Source organism: Calypte anna, chromosome 17 (assembly GCF_003957555.1).
Source record: "Calypte anna isolate BGI_N300 chromosome 17, bCalAnn1_v1.p, whole genome shotgun sequence".
Classification (NCBI taxonomy): domain Eukaryota; kingdom Metazoa; phylum Chordata; class Aves; order Apodiformes; family Trochilidae; genus Calypte; species Calypte anna.
In genome coordinates, this window is record NC_044262.1 from 8,722,561 (window position 1) to 8,743,588 (window position 21,028).

At 48.6% G+C, this 21,028-nt stretch overlaps 3 protein-coding genes across 3 annotated transcripts; 1 reads left to right on the forward strand and 2 right to left on the reverse strand.

The window, feature by feature from the left end:
* Positions 1-146: 146 nt before the first annotated feature.
* Positions 147-4,069, reverse strand: LOC103531609 (surfeit locus protein 1). The gene is made up of 9 exons (XM_030461524.1): positions 3,972-4,069; positions 3,307-3,388; positions 3,055-3,182; positions 2,624-2,706; positions 1,918-2,109; positions 1,583-1,655; positions 1,139-1,301; positions 828-909; positions 147-665 (listed from the first exon to the last, which is right to left on the reverse strand). The coding sequence occupies exons 1-9, from the start codon at positions 4,008-4,010 to the stop codon at positions 599-601; spliced, it is 909 nt and encodes a 302-aa protein (XP_030317384.1). The 5' UTR covers positions 4,011-4,069; the 3' UTR covers positions 147-598.
* SURF2 (surfeit 2) lies at positions 4,048-7,313 on the forward strand. The gene is made up of 6 exons (XM_030461526.1): positions 4,048-4,250; positions 5,117-5,271; positions 5,477-5,580; positions 5,997-6,179; positions 6,427-6,590; positions 7,225-7,313. The coding sequence occupies exons 1-6, from the start codon at positions 4,143-4,145 to the stop codon at positions 7,306-7,308; spliced, it is 798 nt and encodes a 265-aa protein (XP_030317386.1). The 5' UTR covers positions 4,048-4,142; the 3' UTR covers positions 7,309-7,313.
* Positions 7,314-7,588: 275 nt separating this feature from the next.
* On the reverse strand, positions 7,589-21,016 carry SURF4 (surfeit 4). The gene is made up of 6 exons (XM_030461424.1): positions 20,746-21,016; positions 13,604-13,790; positions 12,364-12,440; positions 11,689-11,732; positions 10,544-10,730; positions 7,589-10,359 (listed from the first exon to the last, which is right to left on the reverse strand). The coding sequence occupies exons 1-6, from the start codon at positions 20,791-20,793 to the stop codon at positions 10,093-10,095; spliced, it is 810 nt and encodes a 269-aa protein (XP_030317284.1). The 5' UTR covers positions 20,794-21,016; the 3' UTR covers positions 7,589-10,092.
* Between the last annotated feature and the right edge of the window lie 12 nt (positions 21,017-21,028).

Sequence of the window (21,028 nt, forward strand, 5' to 3'; positions counted from 1 at the left end):
TGCCTGGTGCTTGCCTTGTCTCATTGTTGGAGGCTGCTGAGCTTGACTGGGCTCCAGCTGAGGGAGCCAGAGGCTGACTCAATCCAGCTAGACTCAAGTATCCAGAGAAACCTTCAATTCAGGTCTGTCACTTAAGATGCACAATACAAGTCACAAGGAAAGCTCCTGGAGGCCCTCTTCATTTATTCCAGTGCAACTGCTGTGCAACTCCTGATTCCAGGAGTGACTACACAGTGCAAAGAAACTTTGAATCACAAAATCCCTGGTCTTTACCTGGTTTTCAGAAAAATACAGCAGTGGAGAAGTCAAAGCTTTGTAGCTTGCAATCGACCACAGTAGCAAAATGTAACCTTGAGTTTCCTGCATTAACTGACTTCACTGGGAGGCTCTACAGTCACTTGAGTGTTGAGGTTCAAGGCTTCCACTCTGCAGCAGATCACACGGGTGGGAGCTGAGTCTGCATCAGTTGTTGAAAGCATCCACAGCTTGACAGCTGCAGGAGCTGACTGAATGTGGGGCCCTGAGACTTTGGGTGCTTCAGTTACTCGGGAGTGATGAGTCTGCTCCTGACAGCACAGATCAGAGATGAGCCTTTCAGTCACAGAGGCAGCTTCTGTATAAACTTCCTGTACCACAGGAATGAAGTTGCAGCACATAAGCCATACCTGGGAAAGAAAACAAACTTCTTTCAAATCACTATGAAAATGCTAAAGCTTCAGAGGCTTTTGTACCATAATGGCTCCTCCAGCACCTCTGATGCAGGAGCAGGAATGTCAGGCACAGCTTCAGGTTGAAAACAAGCAGGGGATGCAGACTGGGTCACTCACCAGGTGACAATGTACTGCATGTGCTCGTTCCTCAGGCTCACTCTGGTCTGCCCTCCGATGGGTCCCCCTGGGACTGTGCTTCCTGTGGGTACAACAGCACAAGCTACAGCCCTGGGCTGTGAGGAATCCTCAGGGTACCCCACTCCTCTTCCTGGGGCAGCTGTGTTCCCCAGGGCAGAGCTGTGGGGCGAGGGCTGGGTGGTGCTCAAGGCAAATGAACATTTTCCCAAGTGTCCAGGGGAAGAAGCTGAATGGGAAGGGGGGAAGATGGATGGAAACTAAAAGTGGGGTTGGGTTCTTCTGTCACTTACTGAAATCTGCATCCAGGAAGATGGGCTCAGCACCAGTCACCTTGGCCATGGCCTCCAGGTCCCGGTAGTGCCAGCGGTTTTTCTCAATGTTGTTCTCAGGCACAAAAGGTTTCCGGGTTTCTGATAACCTCACCACCCCAGTGAGATCAATCTCATCTTCAATCTGAAGGAAAAAAAAAAAGGAAATCTTTCAAGGTTTGTTTTGTATTTGAGCATACCAGGTGCTGCTGGAAAAACAGGGCACTTGTGGGGTCTAATGATAAATCAGGTGGTTGTGCCCTGCAGGGGGGCAGTGCTGTGACACTACAGGGGAAAATCAGATCAAGAACAGCTCCTTGTTTGTAAAAAAAGCATTATTTACTGAACAAAAAGTAGCTTTTCTTTTTAGTTTCAGAAGTGATCACAGGGCAGAAAGTAACACCCAACATTCCCCCTCCCCCTCACCTGTCCCTTCAGCCGGGTCTCGGGTTTCAGCTTCTTCTTGGGCACAAATCCTCGGTTGACTAAAATTGTGACCCTGGGATTACAAAGAGAGATGGCTCCTGAGGGAAGGCAAGGTATTGCTGCTGCCTACAACTAAAGAAAGAAGCAACCCAGCTGTGTGGGGCCACTTCTGTCATCTGAGTGTGTGTTGCAAGGGAATTTAAACACAATTTCCAATTGAGCCCCAGTGACTGGGAGAGATGCCTTTTAATGGAAAACGATTTATATAAACCCCACCAGTGTGATTCAGCTTTTCAGAACGAGTTGCTGAGATGAATCCTGACTTGTTAACTCACCCTAGGTCTGTGCAGTAGAAAGGGGTAATGACATTTGCTCCATTTTCGGGGTGGGATGTCAGCCTCCCAGCTTCTCTGGCTTCTCGCTCGGGGTCCACGAGTGAGCGTGGCAAAATATAGAGCTCCTTGGAGTGATCAAAATGCCCTCTGACTGTGACAGGTCTGTACTCCAGTTCCTTCAGTTCCATGGGGCTGCAGGGAACAAGATGAAAGCAAAATCATGGTTGTGATAGGTAAGTCAAATTGGGGGATTTTGTTGTGGGATTCTTCTTCCTCACACCTCACTCTAGGGGGGTGCAGCTGGCAAAGAGACACAGAGGAGAAAGAGCTCACCCAGGGAGCAGCTGGCAAAGGGAAACAGAGGAGAAAGAGCTCACCCAGGGAGCAGCTGGCTTCATGTTTTACTGCTATCACAGTGATCCAGATCAGGGTGATGAATTTAACTGCACACCAGCTGGTTCTGAACACAGATTCACCCTTTTTACATGCATTCAGAGTGCCCCACAGGGAAGTGTGCACCCATTCTCTCATCTAAAATACAAAACTGAACATGATCTTTCAGTTTCTCTGCCAATCCTGACTCCCACTGCATTCCTCCATTTTCATGCAATTCAGCTGAGCAGAAGCTCATCAGGACAGGAACCAGACCACATATCCCCAGCACACTGACAGAGCTCTGTAGAGAATAAACTCTGAGTCTCCTTACTCTAAGGTCAGAGGGATGGGCTCTGATGTAATTCTTGATGCCAGCTGTGCAATCAAATCCAATTTCCACTTTCGCCGCTGAACCTGGAAGAACACAAAGACAAAAGAAATTCCTGATGGCAGAACAGAGCAATGCAAAAACCCCAGCAAGCCTTGAACAGCTGTGTCCAAAGCTTCTCCTCATACATGGCTGAAAAGAGGGTGATGGGAGAGACAAAAATGGAGGCTACTGACTTCAAGGAAATGTTTATACTGAAATAAATAAGAATTTCTCATTTAAGGGCTTAAAAATGACACTTGGACAGCAGAAAAGTAAAACAACAACAAATATTTCCCTGCATGGGATTTAAATGAGCTGAAGCAGCCAAGGATGGAAAAACCTAACAACCCACAAGTGCTCAGCTCTTGAAAAAATGAAGTCTTTATTTGTACCTGCCACGTGCCAAGGCAGAATGCAGTCAGAGGGACCAGGAAAAGGCCCCATTTGAGCACAACGTCCTCTCCAGATGTGTCAGCAGCTGCTGTAGAACTTTGTGGTCTGCAGAACCTCAAACAAACGTCTAGAGATAAACAGAGTGAGGAGTAGGATTTGTACAGGAGAGGAGATGCCAAGTTCCTGCAGGAAATGTCACCTCCTGGCATAAGGCTGAACCAGGGCAGGAGCCAAAACAAACCTTTCCTTACCTTTACTCTGCTGGGCCAGACCAGAACCTGCTCTAGTCAGGGGATACCCAAAAAGGGCTCTTCTGATCAAGCAGTGTGACACCTACACAACATAACAAAGACCTTTTGTAGTGCCCTGGCTCTGCACAAGTTTTATCTACGTGACCCCAGCTGCCTGGATGATTTCATGGGATTTTGTTTACACGCTGATACCTCACCTGAACAGCCACCTGTGAAACGCTACAGGTTAGCTTGTAATAATAATAAAACCAAATCAAATTCCAGTGACAGAGCTGAGTGCAGCACAGCAAGTGACGGAGCCCTCTCCATCCACACCACCAGCACTCAACACCATCCCAACCTGTTTGTGTGCTACAGCCCAGCACCTCCCCCTCCCAACACCCCGCAGCGGCACCAGGACATTTACACCCTTTCCGTCACCGATTCCCTTCGCTTTTAGCACCGCAACACCCCACGCAGGACAGTCTGTGCCCACACCGCGCCGGGGGGCACCAACCCACCGCAACCAAAGCCCGGACCTGGCGGAGCCCCGACCGGGATGCAACTGCGGGGAGACGGGGCCTGGAGAAGGCTGAGGCCTCACCCGGCCCGGCCCCGCTCTCCTCAGCCTTTACCCGGCCCGGTTCCGCTGCCCTCGGCCCGGTTCCGCTCCCCTGGGTCCTCACCCGGCACGGCCGCTCCCGCAGCAGCCTCCAGGTCGCCATGGCAACGCCGTCCCCCGCGCCACGGCAGGCAGGACCCGCTCTAGCCGCCCCTCTCGATGGTGCGTGTCGGCGGCTCCCCGGCACAAGAGGCACCGGAAGTTGGTGCCGGATCCTCTCTGGTCACTCCTCTCGATGGTGGAGCCGGGGCCTGCGGGCGGCGTGGCCATGGCCGAGGTACCCGAGGCCGAGCAGCAGTTCCTGAGGCAGCACCCGCTCCTCAGCCTGGCAGAGACGGGCAAGGTGGGGATGGCGCCGGGATGTGTGGGGACATCCCCGGAAAGGGCAGCGGGGCCGCCTCGCTGCGAGGATGGTGAGGGAATGGAATGCCGGGGGCCGCGTCCCCTGAGGCGGCAGGGATGGGGATGGGGATGGGGATGGGGATGGGGGGGACCCCACGCAGCTCACTGCCCCGGGGGCTTTCCTGACGCCGTGGAAGACGCTGGTGGGAGCTTGAGGTCTCCCCTTCCCCTCCCTTCCCTTCCCCTTTCCCTTCCCCTTCCCCTTCCCTTTCCCTTTCCCTTTCCTTTCCCTTTCCCTTTCCCTTTCCCTTTCCCTTCCCTTTCCCTTCCCTTTCCCTTCCCCTTTCCCTTTCCCTTCCCCTTCCCCTTTCCCTTTCCCTTCCCTTCCCCTTCCCCTTCCCCTTCCCTTCCCCTTCCCTTTCCCCTTCCCTTTCCCCTTCCCTTTCCCCTTCCCTTTCCCCTTCCCTTTCCCCTTCCCTTTCCCCTTCCCTTTCCCCTTCCCTTTCCCCTTCCCTTTCCCCTTCCCTTTCCCCTTCCCTTTCCCCTTCCCTTTCCCTTCCCTTTCCCCTTCCCTTTCCCCTTCCCTTCCCTTCCCTTCCCTTCCCCTTCCCTTCCCCTTCCCTTCCCCTTCCCCTTCCCCTTCCCTTTCCCCTTCCCTTTCCCCTTCCCTTCCCCTTCCCTTTCCCCTTCCCTTTCCCCTTCCCTTTCCCCTTCCCTTTCCCCTTCCCTTCCCCTTCCCTTTCCTCTTCCCTTTCCCCTTCCCTTTCCCTTTCCCTTCCCCTTCCCTTCCCCTTCCCTTCCCCTTCCCTTCCCTTCCCTTCCCTGGGGTTTCTCTGGGTTTCCCTGACCCGTTGTCCCTTTCCTCAGGTGAGGTGCAGGCTGACAGGCCACGAGCTGCCGTGCCGCCTGTCCGAGCTCCAGGCTTACACCAACGGCAAGAAGTACCGGCGGCTGCTGCAGACAGCCGGAGAGTTTGACTATGGCAGCTTTGAGCCCCACATAGTGCCCAGCACGAAGAATCTGTACGTATTGTGCCTCCACCCCGCCTCAGACACGAGGTGGTTGAGCTTCACAAAGTTCTTGACTGGTGATGGGATTGGGAGGGTTGGGACAGCCTTTGTTGTTTATTATTATTGATCACCTTTGATCACAGTGCTTGTCAGTGAGAAGTTACCAAGTGACAGCACACATAAACTGTGTCGTGGGCTCTTTCTCTCTGTCTGTCAGGCACCAGCTCTTCTGCAAGCTCACTCTCAGACACATCAATAAATTTCCAGAGCATGTGCTGAGGCACGTCCAGGGGAAACGCTATCAGAAGGCCCTAAAAGCTTGTAAGTAGCTTCTCTGAAGATACAACCAGACACCTCTTTTCTCTGAGCTGTCAGGATCTCAGTAGCTCTACATAAAGGAAGGGGATCCCTCCTCTTTAGCTCGTCAGTAACACACTGTGTGAGCTCCTCAGCTGGAAGGTTTGCAGAGGGAGGGAGCAATAGGCCTCTAAATCACCCAGAAACATCCTTGCTTGAGGAGGGTGGCTCTAAACCCCCCCCAGGGAGGTGGCTCAGACCTCCAGCTCAATCCCTGTGTTAAACCTTCCCCACCTCTCGTGGCATCGCTGCTGAACACACAGATTATGTGAAGAGTTGGAGCTCAACATCCTTTTGAGCATTTAACAGAAGTTAGAGCTGGAAATGAAGAGGCCTGGGGTGCCTGGGTGGCCTTGCTAAGTGCTGCCCTCCCTCCCCAGATGAGGAATGCCAGAGGGCAGGCCTGGAGTTCATCCCTGCCTGCCTGGCACAGAGGCAGCGGCGGGCACAGCGCCCTGAGGAGCAGAGGGGAGGGAGCAGGAAAGAGCCCGAGTTCTGGGAGCCCAAATCCAGCGATGAGGATGGAGAGGAGACAGATGACAGCATGAGTGACCTGTACCCACGTGAGTAAGGACACCCATGTCACCTGTGTCCTGAAGGGAGCTGCTCAGCTCATTGCCTTCCAGCTGCTTTTTGCTGCTCCCTTCCATGGAAACACTGCTGGGGTTCTTCTGCTTCCCCAAGCATTTCAGGAGGGACACTTGCTCAGAAGCAAAATCATCTTTTAAAATTCTCTTTCCAGTAAAGTTTGGGAGAGGCAGAGCCTGTGTGTTCAGCGAGCTGATCTCAGGCTCAATCTTTGTCTTTCAGCCTCACTCTTCACTGAAAAAAGCCCCGGAGCTCCAGAGGCCTCCCAGGGCACTGAGCACTTTGCAACAGACAGTGAGGAGGAGGGGGCCAAGCAGAATGGTGTGAAGGGGGAGTCTGGTGGGAGGATGGATGTCAGCAGAGCAGGTGGCACCAAGAGGGGGAAGGTGGGTGTCAGGCTGCAGCCTGCAGCACTGTGTGTCTGCTCTGTGCCTGTCTGAGGCAGCAGGAGGTGTGAAGCTGCTCACAACACTCCCTGTGTGCCAGACACCAGTCAGCCCCTGAGCTGTGAGTTGCACTCACTCAGTGTTGATCCTGCCTGCTCCAGCAGGGATGTTCCTGCCTCTAGGAATAACTGCTGGGATCCTGCTGCGTGCTCTGTGACAGAGAGACTGCAGCACCTCATCATCTTCCTCCCTAAAAACTGTAGTTAAACCTTCTGGAGCTCACAGGGTCTTCCTACATCAATTTTTTGGAGGGGTGAGCCAGGTCCTGCCTTCCAGGACACACCCTGATCCTCCTCTGTGTGGGAAGCAGGCAGTTGTTACAAGGCTGCATAAACCTTTGACTCTGCAAAGCAGCTTCTGGATCTCTTGTCACCATCACACTGGAAAGGGAAGGGGTGGATGAAATTTAGGCTCATTTCTTCTGGGAGAGCATCACTGTCTGTGAGCACAGCCCTGTCAGGAGTGCTCCTGGCTGGCTGGGACCAGGGCTGTGCTTGTTCTGTCTCTGTTGGCAAAGCAGACTGGATTTGGGGTTTATAAATAAGCTGATTCTCTTTTTCTTTCCTCTCTACAGAAGCAGTCAGGCCCTTTAAAGAAGAAATTCAAAAGTCATCATCGAAAACCCAAGAACTTCAAGAAGGTGGCCAATGGCAAATAAATATTTATGATAAAATACTTGGTCTGGAGGTTGTTGTGTAAGAGTTGTAGAGGGAGCAGGAGGCTGAAGAGGGGAATAGTGGGGTGGAGCTCAGGTGTGTTCCCCCCAGCACACAGGGAAGGCTGATGGCTGTATCCAGGCAGAGGCAGCTCAGTGCTTGGATCTCTCCATGGAATGGTGGGTTTGGCAGGGAGAAGACCCGGGACATCTGGGCCAGGCAGCCCCCTGGGGGTGTCACCACTCACAGCCGCCAGGTGGATACAAAGATGCCATTGTTTTATTTTGATTGTTTCCAAAAATCAAAACATTTTCAAACACAACTAAGGTACAAAATACAGCATAAAATGAGAATTTATACTTTTTTTTTTTTTTTTTCCACATAGAAAGCAAAAATATATTCAGAATTAATTCCAGAATACTTTGCAGAGCCAATCGAGAGCTGACTTCCTGCTTGTGAGAGCTTCTTGGCCACAGGGAGGGGTCACTGTATTGTTGGGAGATGCACAAATACAGCAGTGTTTGTAGGAAACCAGGATCTTCTGCACCAGGACTCACAGTCAGTGAGTCTGCACATTGTGCTGCCTAGAAATATCTTATAATGCCCTCTACCTAACTCTGCCCCTTTAGCACCAAAATCTCTCTGCTGCAAGGGGCAGTATCAGTTCCTTTTCTGGGGTCTTTTGTTGGAAAGGGGACTTGATTTTGACAGAGGAAACTGGTATTTCAGGCTAGTCTGATACCCAGCTCCTTAGTTAGGCAGGACACAAAGAAGTTGAAAAAGGACTAACTTACAAGATGTTTCTATCATTAAGTTTATAAATACCACGTGAACATCAAGAGCAGGTAAGGTGTCTGAGCATGGCTGCCTTGATGTTGTCTGAAACCATCACAGGACCTGCAGGGAAAGTGAGGGGAAGCACCCTGTGCTGTGTGCCCATCACCTCAGACCAGTTTGTTTTGCTACCAAGAGAGGGAACAAACACTTCAGGTGAAAACTTCTCTCAAAACCTCCACAAAAAAAGCCACCTATGTGACCTGACCTTAAATGCTGGCTTCCCCTCCCACCCACCCCACACACCACTTCGTGTCCTTCAGCAGCAGCAGCAGCACACCTTGCTATGACATGGGCTGTTTTCCCCTGAAGCTGATGAAATCAATGGTTTAACCTTCACCAGTGCTCTTCTCTTTGTCCTCAGGTCCTTCAGCCTGGTTTCTCACCTTAAATGGAACCATTGAGGCTGAGCTGTCCAGGTCAGTGTCCCCAAGGAGAGGCTGGTGAGTGGCTGGGGACACCCAGCTGAAGGCTCCCTGAATAACCCAGCAGCTGAGCAGCTTTCAAGGAGACAACAGTGCAAGGAATTGGTGTCGTTTGAGCAAGCTGGGAGGGCTCCTGCTTTCCAGAATTCTTTCATGATCTAGCGAGACAGGTTCAGCAGCAGAGCACAAAATGGCTCCTCTGAGCAGCACTCAGCATCTGCATGGCACAGAGCTTGGGGCAACCCAGAAGGGAACACGGGGCCACCCTCACTGTCACCCCCTGAGCACGCAAGGGACACCCCTGGCTGGTTGCTCACTCTGCACTTGCATTCTTCAGCCACAACCCTGGGGGTACAGAGGGCAGAGCTGGGGTTCTGGCACCTCACAGCTCCCTCCCTGCACATCCCAGGTCTGAGCTGGCAAAGAGAAGGGGGTGCCCATGGGAGCCCACCCAGCACCCCAGCTCCTCCTCTGGTCACTCACCTGGGACCTAGAGCTGAGAGAAGTGAATCTAAGCAGCTGGATTAGAAGCTAGACTAGAGATTAGAGGACTGACTGCTCTCATCTTACAGGGAAAAAGGGGAGTTTCTGTAATTCTGAAGACACTTTCACCAATAACCTGCAATTTAGATATGAATTTGGGGCATGTATGAAGGGGAGCTGGTTAATAGCAGAGAGGAGCTTTTCATATGGAACCTGCAGCACTATTTGGCTCCCTTCCTGGGAATTCAGGAGAGAAAACATTGGGGAAAGAATGCTGAAGAAAGAATTCTTTTGGCACAGACAAATTTTAACAGAATATAATGTTGTCTCTTCAGGAGTACCTCCCCTGCTTCCTGCTTGAAATCTGGGAAGCCATACAGGATTCTCCCTGGTTCCCCTCGAGAGCAGAACTGGGACATACTAGAAACCCCTCTCCCTTTTCTTACCTAGAGGCAGGTAAAACTACTTTCAGGGTTTTCTTTTGCCTTTTCTTTGGGGCAGGAGAGCCCTCCCCCTCTTGTTAAACAAAACACAATTACAGGCCTCTAAGCAGCAAAAGAGCAGAGATTCTTTTTCTGCTGCTTTCCACCTTGATAAGCAATGCTATAACCAGCAGTGGAACTCCTTATGCACAAGACAGTTTTGATGAGGATGAGAAAGGGGATCCACTTGTTTATAGCTAGAACCCAGCAGCACACTGAGTGATCCAGCTGTGTCTGCTCACAGTACTTCAAATTTGAAAACACTGCTGACATTAGAAGACAGCAACTGTTCTACTGCAACTCACTGAGGCATCAGCAAAATGCAGGTTCCTTGGGTTAGTTCCAAATCTAGAAAGTTAGAATGAGCCTAGGCAACATTCCTTGAAGAAACAGGGTTTTAACTATGACATTACTGGTGCCACTGTAAATCAAATTCAAAACACCTGTGCCTTTAAGAGGAAGGGGGCATGTACGTGTAAAATGCTGGCAGTTTTTGTTCAATCCATAGAGAATCAGTTCTGGACTTAATATTTTTATGTCCCAAGAAGTGTTGATATTCCTGTTACCACTCTTTTTTCTTCTCATCCATGGAGACTCCACCAGGGCCCAATGCAACCACGAGGAGCAGCCCTCCAATGACAGACATGGTCTGGAAGAAATCATATTTGAGGAAGTCGTGCATGGGCTTGTAGGCTGGGACGGTCCAGAAGGCATTGAAGTAGATGTTGATGCCAAAGAGCCAGATGACCAGAGTCAAGGCAGCCAGCTTTGTCTTGAAGCCAATGGCCACTAAGATAATCAGGGCTGTGCCCACAATGTTCTGCAGAATCTGCAAGGAAAAATAACATCTGGGTCTTACAGGGCAGGCTGGCACAGCACAATGACTTGTTTTAAATATTCATTCTTCTAAAAATAGATTTTAATGGGCAGCCCTGAGGAGGTTCTGCAGCCAACCTGGGATGTGGTGCTAGGTTCTAGTTCCATAATTCACATTTTTATACTGTGGTACTTACAGAAAAGAAGTTCATGTCAAAATGTAGCAGTGTCATGAACATGAGGACCAGCAGCACACGGCCCCCCAGCTGCATGTACTGCTTGGGAGAGCTTTCCCTCATGGTGGGGACACCAGCAAACATGCTCTTCCCCTCTGAGCGGGACTCAGCCAAAAGCAGCAGCAAACCTCCCCCAAGGGCAAGGTTCCTACAGAGAGACAGAAGTGGGGGTCAGGGGTGGAAAGAAAAAAGCAGTTTATTGCAGTTTGCACTGATCTGTAGCTGGAAAGTCTTCTCTGACAATTTCAACTCAGCAAGAACCTGCATGCTGGTGAGGAGTGGCCTTGCAATGAGTGTCTGCATTAGAACCACAGCTGGAAGAGCAGCACTGACACAGCAAGGATTCACACAGCTCTGTGCAGACACCTGCAGCCTGCCAGAGCAGTCCAGCACCCCCAGCCCAGGCACAGCTGTTGAGCATCCCTTACAGCATGGATTCAGTTGTGCTGAAGTTATTCTGTACCCCAGGTTTAGCCACACATGCCAAAGTAGTTCAGAGGTTGCTTTGAGAAAACAGAGCAGCAGCACTGCTGCAAGAAGTTACACATTTACAGGGTTGTAGTAAGCCCAGTAAGTTCCTGAGCTGCTCCCTACCCTCACTTCAGAGGAGAGGGGTGAAAAGGCAGCAGCGAGACACCACCCAGGATGTGACAAGAGAGCTCACACATAAGAACCTCTGTCTTCTTTTCGGAGAAGGTGTTCAAGACTTAAAAATCCCAGAACCACTCCAGTATCTACATGCTTTGGTGTCCTCAGAGAATGGCTTCAGTCACACAGGAACATGCTGCCACTTCAGTTAGGAAACACCAGCAGCTCACTGATCAGCTCTCAGCCAGGAGCTCAGTCCCAGAGCACTTGGATCCTCATGGGTCAGGATCAGTCTTTCCTCCCTACAGCCCTGAGCCTTTCATCTGCAGTTTCACACAGACTGAATGGGGTTTTAATTTTTTTTACATTCTGTTAAAGCTCATTTAATGTAGATATACCATTTATAAAATCTTCCTAATAAATATTACATACAACTATAATTTCCTCTGTCAGTGAGAGGCAGTGTCAGACAACAGTTTTCATTCTGTTTTCAGCAAACCTTAAAGAAGCAGACATACCTCATCAAGAACTTCAGGTCCCATAGAATGCTGTATGCAATAGTCTGGGCAAAGAAGAAAACAAGTTAAAACACCATCTAAATTACACTCAAGTTCTGTATTTGATTTATAACCTCAAACCCATACTTTCCACAGCATAAATCAATTATCAGTATGTAATACTGAAACGAGGTAGGGGACAGCAATGTGGTCCAATGAACCAGAGCAAAATGGGGAAGAGAAGCCAGAATTTGACTTGTCCTTCATCAGTTCAAAATTCATTAGTTTAAAATAGGAAGAATGCTGTCAGTGAGGATCCTTTGTGGTGGGGAAAATCCTTTATAAAAGCTGGGGACAGTCCTTTATAAAAGCTGTGTGCTAAAGGCCAAAGCAGCTCCAAGTTCTACATTTGGCACATTCCTGACAATCAGGTAAATTCCAAGTTACCTCTGCTAAATTGGTCAAGGTCAAGGATTGAACCAACATCTCCAGCTGACTAATTGCAATTACAGCCAAGGATCTATCAGAAGAACAGCAGCAGCAGCAGCAAAATAGTTCAATGCCACTGAGGATTGGCCCTAAGCCAGGATGGAGGAAAAATTCCAGGGTTGTATTTAAATATATTGGTAATACTGGGGCTAAGAGAGGAGATTCAAACACCACTGTTTAGAAGGGCTGAAGACTTGAGCCTCCTACCTGTAATGCTATAATTCCAAACAGTCCAAAGCAGGCATATTGCACAAAGTTCCTACTCAGCACCAGGATACAGCCACCTGAGTTGGGGAAATTGAGCACAGTTACACTTCTGGCTTGCAGAGGAAAAGCTGCTGCAGGAATGCTAACAACTTGTATTGAACCAGGCAGGCTCCCACATCTTGCAGCTGTGCCACCAAGAACATCAGGCAGGAAATTTTAATGGCACAAATCACTTGGAGAATCTGTAAGTTTTAGTGCACTTTAAAATATAATTCCAGAAAGATCTTTTATTTTACAAAGGATGAGCACATGCTGAATGCAGTCCCCAGCAGACAGCACTGCACAGCAGCTATTGGTGTTGAAGCATTAGAAGTTAAAAAGAAACTCATAACAGGTTTTCTGTTTGGTTTTGGCTCTAGGTTTGTTTTTGTTTTGTTTGTTCATTTGTTTGATGTTTCTTTGTTTTAAATGAGATAACTAATAGGGCAAACATGCTGCACTCCTTTTCCTTGAAGGCTTTTCTTTATATCCCCCTCAAAATTTCTGTAACAAAGCACTGACAGCCTTTGCTCCTTTGACATGAGGACTGGTGACTACAGTAAATTAAACTGACTGCACAGAAACGAGGGTAAAGAAACCCAGACAAAGGACAAAAAAAAAATTGGAAAAGCAATCAAGAACAGTAGCTCAGGGACATAAAACACAGAAGAATTTTACTTCTGTTTCTGATACCCTAAGTCTACCTAACACACACAGAGAAACTCTGCTTCTGGGATTATTTTGATTCCTTGGGCTTTGAAAGCCTGACGCAAGCACCTCTCTCAGTGTACCAACTGCAGGGTAAGACTTTGCTGTTGAGATTAAAACCCATAAAACCAGCAGATGAGAAAGTCTTACTACTGCCCTGTTTAAGGAAACAGGAGTATTTCATTTAGAGAATCCAGGGGTGTGGTTTATGTTTAGAGATGCACAAAGAACTGAAACCAGATTGTCCTAATGGATTCTTGGCATCTCAGACTCAGAGGTAGCATGTCAGAAGAAATACTCTGAGACTACTTCCAGGAAAGGCAGGAGCAGATCTATTACAAGTTCTTTTCACTCAGCCCACACCATCCTATCAGTTGTAAGTCACCAATGGCTATGAAGAAATCAGCAAAGCACTCTGTGCTGACAGCAGCCAGGGTGACAGCCACACTGGGGTGCTCTGGCACCCACCTTTACCAGCCTTAGAACCACTTACTCAGCTGTCCCAGGAGATTTATGAAGACAAAGATGGAAGCCAGGAAATAGCCACAGTTCCAGGTGCCATCAATGTAATCCCTCTGCTCACTCCACTGGAGCCACATGCGGATGCCATCCTCCAGGAAGGTGCTGATGAGGCAGAGTCTGGCCACGTGGGGCAGGTACTGCTTGGTCACCCGCAGGAACTGGGGACAGACAGCAGCATGGTTAGGGGAGGGCACAGCCACAGTGTCACACAGCCACGCAGGCTGCAGGTCTCATGCACACAGGGTCATCGACATCTGGAGAGAAACACAGACTTGGGACTTGGATTGAATGGAATTCTTCTCCACTTCCAGTCTGGCAAGGCTTGGGAGCAGAGGGAGGAGATGTGCTCTCATGCTCCACACAAAGAGCAGTTTGGAAAAAGACTGAAAAAGCTGAATCCACCAGCACCTTTTTAGGCAAGAACAGCGTTTTGGTGGTGCTCTTCCTAGAGGAAGGCTGACCTTGGGTTGAGTTTGTCTACCAGGGTTTCATGTTACAGCTCAACTCTCTGATAGCCAGGAGCTGAAAGGGCAATCCTACTCCCACCCCCATGCTCAGGCACTCAACACCCTGTAAAAAATCGATTCAGGGAGCCAGGCTGACAGAAGACTAATTCTGTACAAATTAAAAAACATTAATAAGCTTTCTGCCAAGCTGGTTCCCTTTTTCAGAAAAGCAACAGAGCAAGGCACTGTACTTGTGTAGCAGCAGCTATCAGACCAGCAGGGCTGCTGCTGCATGAACCTGCATCCTCTCCTCCTGTACAGTTTCTACCTCCATTGAAAACAGCATCCTCTGCAGAAAGAAAACTGGCATTTATATCTACAGCTCGGTGTAGCAATGAAAAGAAAGTCATCTTATCATGCAAGAGACACTGAGCCTTAGTCCTTGGGCATGCCACATCTACCTGTTCCCAGACCCCCTCCATCCTATGATCATGAGAAAGGAACAGAAGTGCCAAGCAGGGTTTGGACCAGCACACTCTACAGACTGTGGGGTGCAGAGGAAAACTCACTGCCTCTGGATTATGAGAAGTTCTTAAGTGCCACCCTGCTTCCTCAGCAGCACTGGTTGTTACTTAATGCACCCTGCCACTAGGATCTGCATTGTCACCCTGGGTGGCAGCACACACGCAGGTCAGCTTTGATCCTTGGAAGGACACCCTTGGAGTCAGGCTATGCCACTTACTCAAAGTGCAAGCTGGTAAGAAATAAATGCAAGTCTAATCTAAAACTAACTACAAGATGATCCAGCAGGTTTTATCCTTCAGGTGACAGGAGCCTCTTGGGCAGGTGGACACTTGTGAAAGGAAATGGCTGTGCCACAAAGCTCCCTGACTCCAGAGGTCCCTGCGTTAGAGGCAGGAGGAGGAGCCACTGAACAAACCCACCCCATCCCACACAAAGTTCAGTGTGTTGTAAGGCACATTGATTCACAGTTTATGCAATATTAGAATACTTGAAGCATGAACAGGGTGGGGAGACCCAGGTGCATACAGGTGTCTTCCAGACAGCACTGCATTATATTATTTAAAAAGGGACAGAAAAGGCATACAAACATTTTCTTTCATAATTCAGTACTTATATTGACTTTAGGTTAGGCAATACAGCTGACTGGTTTCTTTCAGTACAGAGCATCTGTTTTCTCTTTTTAAATTCTGCCAGCATTGCATCCTTCCAGTATATATGGGAGTGCAAAGAAGGCTGGCTCTAACCCATTCCTGAAAGTTTATTCTTCATTAGTAAATATTAAAGACTGTTTCAAACCCTGTGCAGATGACAAGCCTTGCTTACTGTGTAACTCAAGATTATAACAAGAAAAAAAATCCAAACATGCTTAATAGTTAATAGAGGAACAAACTACACTGGTTGTACTACATGCATCCAGAGTCTAAGGGTCAAGACTCAAGTTGACCAAGTGCATTTTAAGTGCAGCTGTACTCTGACACAGGGCTGCCACTTCAGGCCCTTTTTAAGCCACATCAACAGTTGGATGAATGAGTCAGAAGAAAATCTGTGATCTTTGTCACTGAAAGAGACACATCTTGGTTTAGAGCTTTCTTGTCTCCCAGATTTCACTGTGAATTTGGGCAAACTTGCTGAAGAACACCAAGGATAAAGTTGTTTTGTAAATAGTACAAAAGCCATAAGTGGTCTGTAAAGTCTGCCTTGTCAAGGTGCAGAACAGGCAACTTTGGTCTAGAAGGAAAGGAAAGAAGAGAAGTGCTGGGCACCTGTAGGAAAATGAAAAACACACTGCTGTGGAAAGGCTGAAAAAATGAAGAAAACATTAGAGGATATCTGCCTCCCAGCCTCATCTTTGTTGTGCTGAGGTGGGTCATGTGAGCTGATCTCAACTTCCCCTTCCCTGAGGCCAAACAACTGCCAAGAGTCCAGGTGAAGGAGCCAAGAAGACATTTAACATCTACCTGTTCTCCTGGCATAAAGAGGGAATTTCACCCCATCAATTAAACATGAGTGTGTGCACCCAATCAGCTTGAGACAAGTCAGACAGGCTGAAGCCTAAGGCAGCTGTAGCACTAAGCAACCTTATCATGACACACATCATCTCTGGACATCCATAACTCATGGAGCTGCACTGCCTTAGCTCCACACAAGCTGAAAGCCCTGTCCAGAGCAAGCTGCAGAGACAGGCTGCACGACCAAAAAACCAACAAGAGAACAACCAGACATGAAGAGCCAGAGAAATGAATGGTGCAATTCCACGACACCTACAAGAGAGCCTAACACACATCAATTTTACAGTTAGAGGGTTTGAGTATAAACCACCTAAGTAACTTAGCTAAAGACAGTAATTAATAAGAAGCAGGAGATCTCTAGAAGTGGGACTGAATAGTACCAGACACCCTGGTTTTGATCCTACACATCACTGACAACCCAGGACTCAATCACTGGAGACCACTTCCTGCTTCCTTTATGATTCACAGGGATGAAAGCAGCACAAATCCTAACAAACCCATCCAGCTGGGCCAGGGGACTTGAAACACACACTCCATGAAGCACAATCCATGTTAAGTCAAAACGAAATGACTGTGTTAAAACTTGTGACATCAGGAAACTGGATGGTTCACTCTGCTACAGTTCTTGCATTGCCTGCTCTCAGCACACGCTGCCTGCTAGCAAGGGGCAAAAGAGCTTGGGAAAAGACAGCAAAATGCTGAGGTAAAACTATTTCTAAAGAGCAGCTGGTTCTGTGTTAACAGCCAAGTCACTAACATCCCTCTAGCAGGATTAGAAAGGCAAACATAGATTGAAACACTCCTCTAATTTCAGTAAGCAAAGATGCACAAGAGGATCCAGGGATCTCCAGCTCAAATCTCTGCTCAAAATCTGCTTTTCCCAAAGAGGGCTGAACTACTCAAACCTATAAAGATATATACACAGAGGAAAAGCAACTCTGTTTTGACTGTTATTCTTTCCAAACTATACCCCACCTCCAACAGCTTCTACTTTGTTAAAAATCCAGTCCATTTTGTTAAAAGTGTTCATACAGTAACATAATTACAGGTATTTTAAGACTAATACATTCCCACAGATGGGGATTTTTGCTGTGACCTAGGCATGTGCTGTCCAAACACAGAGGCCTTTCCTGTGTCTGTCCACACGTGTGTGTTCTGGGATCAGGAAAGCTCCCATCTTGCTGATGAGCAGCACTCTGCTGATCTATGCAGAAAGCTCTGCAGGGTGCACAGCCCCATCAGCTGCAGCTACTGATCAAGGCACATCCCAAAATATCCAGGTTGAATTTGTTTAAGGCATTGCTTTGTTCTGGGAGCACCTTGTTCAGCTCAAGCAGCCTGGGCCACCTTTTCTGGAATAGGAAGCTCAATCACTTCCTTTCACCAAGTTCTATGTATCCCCCTCAGGAGCTGCCACCTCACCAGGTCAAGGACAGCAGCACCCATCACACTGGGCTAATCCATGCCTACCAGTTACTTGGGAGAACTGGGAACAGAGGCCTCCCTGCTTATTTCACAAGGCAAGAAAGGAGCTCTGACCCCCTGGAACCCTGGCAGTGGTCTTAATCAGGCTTTTCATGAAAATGTCACATGCCAATGCTTTTCACTCCTTAAAGGTGCTTTACACCAATTCCCTTTTCCAAAAGGCTATTTATCAAATCCCATTTTAAAGACTGGAAAGTCATGTATTCCATTTTGGTCTCTCCCTTCACAGGAAGTTTCTTTTCCATCTTAACAAGAATGGGTGATTGGGCTTCTCACAATAAAGGCTGAGTGCACTGACATGACTACTTTACTGAGAGAGCTTCCAAATTCATGTTTTTTAACATAAGGCACAAAAAAATCCAGACTAACAATGAAATGTTCTCTTCTTTCTTCTGTTTTCTGCAAAAATTGGATACAGAGATGTTAGAATCAGCTGAATAACATGCATCAGCACTTCTGTTGGGAAATTAAATAAAACCCCCAGAGCCTGGTTCTCCCCTGGCCCTCCCCAGAGCCTGGTCCTTTCACTGCAGTACAATGACTCAATAGTCTCCTTGCATTTTGTCCTTTTTTTTTTTTTTTTTTTTTTTTTAATTTAATTAGAATGGCAGAAATACCAGGCACCCACATTCCTAAAGATTATTCCAGGCACCAGAAAAGTTGCTTGTGATCTGCTCCCTCTTATGAGGATTACTGAGATCACCAGTTCTATACCCCTAAATAATCAGAGAACAAGCCCCAGGTGCAGCAGCTTTCAGTATGATCACCTCAGGAGTCCATGGTGCCTGCACTGCAGGGCTTAGCATGTAACATTTTAGCAGGAATCACTAAAAAAGGGCTTAGCTTCTTACTATTTAAATTATTTAATTTATAACATCAGGCTGGTATGACAGGGCTTAAATCCAACCCAGCCCATAAAGCCTGTAGTTGGGCATCATTCTGAACCAGGACCCTGACTTTTCTGCACTGGGTATCACCTGGATTTTTAAACTCATGCTCCAGTAACATCCAGTTCCCACCACAAGGGATCCCAGCAGCACCACTGGCACTCACCTGACCTAAGCAATGAGATCACTGAACCAACAGAAAATACAAACTTTTTTTTTCTTTTTTTTTTTCCTCTGCCAGTTCAGCTCTGCAGTCCAGTGCCAAAGTGCTACTGAGAGAGAAAAGGAGAACAGAGCTTTGGGAGAGGCAGGACAACCCCTGGTTGGGGGACAGCTGTCAGGTGAGCTTGGCTGCCATGCAAGGCCACACTAGTTCAGCCCTGGATTAAGAGCCTCTTGTTACTATCCTGGCATCTAAACATAATTTGCTGACAGGAAAATTAGAGTATTTGAGAAAAGTTCAGCTTTAGTGTTTGAATTTAAGGAACAGATTATTCTTGCTTTTGTAGGAGGCATTCAGGCCTTACTGACAAGCTGTGGAATTAGCTGTAACATTTTCCCACAGGGCTTTTGTGGTACAGACTTACTGGGTCCTGAACAACAGGACAGGGAGTGGAGAAGGCAAAGCAATCAGTGAGAACACCTTCAGCTCCCAGCACAGCCACTGTCCAGCTTCACTACTTCTGCCTCCATCAGGGGAGTTTCAACATAATTCCAGTCCAAGTGTTCCAAGTATTTATTATTTTTTTTTAATCGAGGATGAACTAACAGTTTCCATACTGCCAAGTGTTAACTTTGCAATCTATACCAAAGGTTATTGTTTGGTAAATGTCTCCACTCCTACATTGGTGAGGTACTGAGTTTCAGCAGCACACACAGTACCCAGTGAGTGAGCTCTTAGGGAGCTATTTGGAGGCAGAATTACTAAAGGAATTAGTTACTTGGAAAGCTGTAAAAAGTATTTTGCAATCTGACAGCTAAGTGCATGTAAACACCCCAAATTCTGCAGCTACAGGAAAGGCTCATCTTTATTTGAGCTCAGCCATATTCTATTAAAATTGTGCCATTTAAAACTCGTTTCAGGATGAAGCAAACTGCCTTTCAGCTGGACAAAAGGGCTTCAGTAGTATGAAAAAAGGGGTGTTGAAGACATCTAGAAATAGCCACCCAGAAATAAACAAAGAAGTGTTATATAAAGGTCAAGACAAGAGTTGTAAATTTTGTCAAGGGATTTGAACACTAACTACACTGAGGGTTTGCTTTCTCCTCTAAAAGGAGTAAGAGGACACAAGGTAAACAGAGGATGACAAAGATGATCCAGACACCCATTGAACTGAATCCTTCACACACCATAAGCAGCATTGTCTCCAAAATGAGTCTTCCATCTGGGGGTGGGGAGGCAGCACAGAACAGGTTTTCCCAGTGAAACCCAGTAAAAGGCAGAGAGGCAGCACAGCCCCCTCAGAGCCCTGACGTGTTACCCTCCACACAACTCACGCTGCTTCAATCATGAGGAGTTGTAGAACCAGGCAGAATCAGATTTTCCAGAGAACTCGCTAAATATGATTAGAAGCTGCCTCGTATTTTCAATCAGATGAATCACCGTGACAGTGAAGATTTTTCTAACACCAGGACACCAACTACTTACACTCAACACATCCTTGCTCTCACATATAAATGATAAGAGATCACAAACTTCTATTGAACAGAGATACGTGTAAGGGCCTCCACTGAAATAAAGGATCACAAGAAAACATCAGTTTGTTTGCTTCCTTTTGCCCCGGTTCTAAGCACACTCCTCCGGTGCTAACAAACCACTTCCAGTTTAGGTTCCAAGCATCAGTCAGGGTTTAGATTTTTGCTTAGCTGTCACCACCACCCCACATCCCTTCACACCCTGTCTGCCAGCCTGGACGCCCTACAAGAAGCTGAGGGCAGCCCGGCCTCTCGCCCTCCTTCCCTTTACCCATTTCCCCAGAACCCATCTCCTTACCGGTACCAGAGCTCTCCTGAGGGCCGGGGCAGCCGCTCCTGCAGAGCCCCGGCCGCGGGGCCTACACCGGGGGGCCGGACCCCATCCTCCCCTCAGAGGGGGCACGAAGAAGCCCACAGCCCCCCCGGAGGGGAAGGCAACGAGGCCGCCATCACACGGTCCCTTCAGGGCGGCCTAACCCGCCCCCCACCCCTCCTCAGCCCCGGGCTCCCTCACAGCCGTCCCCAGGGCAGCGGCCCAGCGCACAAAGGAACGGGGAAAGCACCCACCTGGTCGGCGAAGTCTTCAGCGGTGCCCATGATATCGTTCTGACCCATGGCGGCGGGATCCTGCCGGCCTTCCTGCGCGCCTTGGGGAGGGGGACAGGGGGGAGAGGAGGGGGGCCCGGCCTGGCTCTCACCGAGGGCGGGAAGGGCGGGAGCGGGCGGCGGGCCGGGCCGGGCCGGGCCGCGCTGGGCTGCAGCTGCCACGTAGGCCAAGCCTTAAAGGCACCGCGCGGGCGGCAGCGCCGGCGAACGGGGCGGAGCGGCGGTCCCGGGAGGGAGGCGGGGC

Coding starts and splice junctions, on each gene's coding strand:
- SURF2 (XM_030461526.1), top strand. CDS start 4,143: ATGGTGGAGCCGGGGCCTGCGGGCGGCGTGGCCATGGCCGAGGTACCC. Junction 4,251..5,116: donor GCCTGGCAGAGACGGGCAAG/GTGGGGATGGCG, acceptor CCCTTTCCTCAG/GTGAGGTGCAGGCTGACAGG. Junction 6,591..7,224: donor GTGGCACCAAGAGGGGGAAG/GTGGGTGTCAGG, acceptor TCCTCTCTACAG/AAGCAGTCAGGCCCTTTAAA.
- SURF4 (XM_030461424.1), bottom strand. CDS start 20,793: ATGGGTCAGAACGATATCATGGGCACCGCTGAAGACTTCGCCGACCAG. Junction 12,441..13,603: donor AAATCTCCTGGGACAGCTGA/GTAAGTGGTTCT, acceptor TCCCCAACTCAG/GTGGCTGTATCCTGGTGCTG. Junction 11,733..12,363: donor TTGGAATTATAGCATTACAG/GTAGGAGGCTCA, acceptor TTCTTTGCCCAG/ACTATTGCATACAGCATTCT.
- LOC103531609 (XM_030461524.1), bottom strand. CDS start 4,010: ATGGCGACCTGGAGGCTGCTGCGGGAGCGGCCGTGCCGG. Junction 2,707..3,054: donor TCTGCCTTGGCACGTGGCAG/GTACAAATAAAG, acceptor GTGTTCTTCCAG/GTTCAGCGGCGAAAGTGGAA. Junction 1,656..1,917: donor TTCTACTGCACAGACCTAGG/GTGAGTTAACAA, acceptor TTGTAATCCCAG/GGTCACAATTTTAGTCAACC.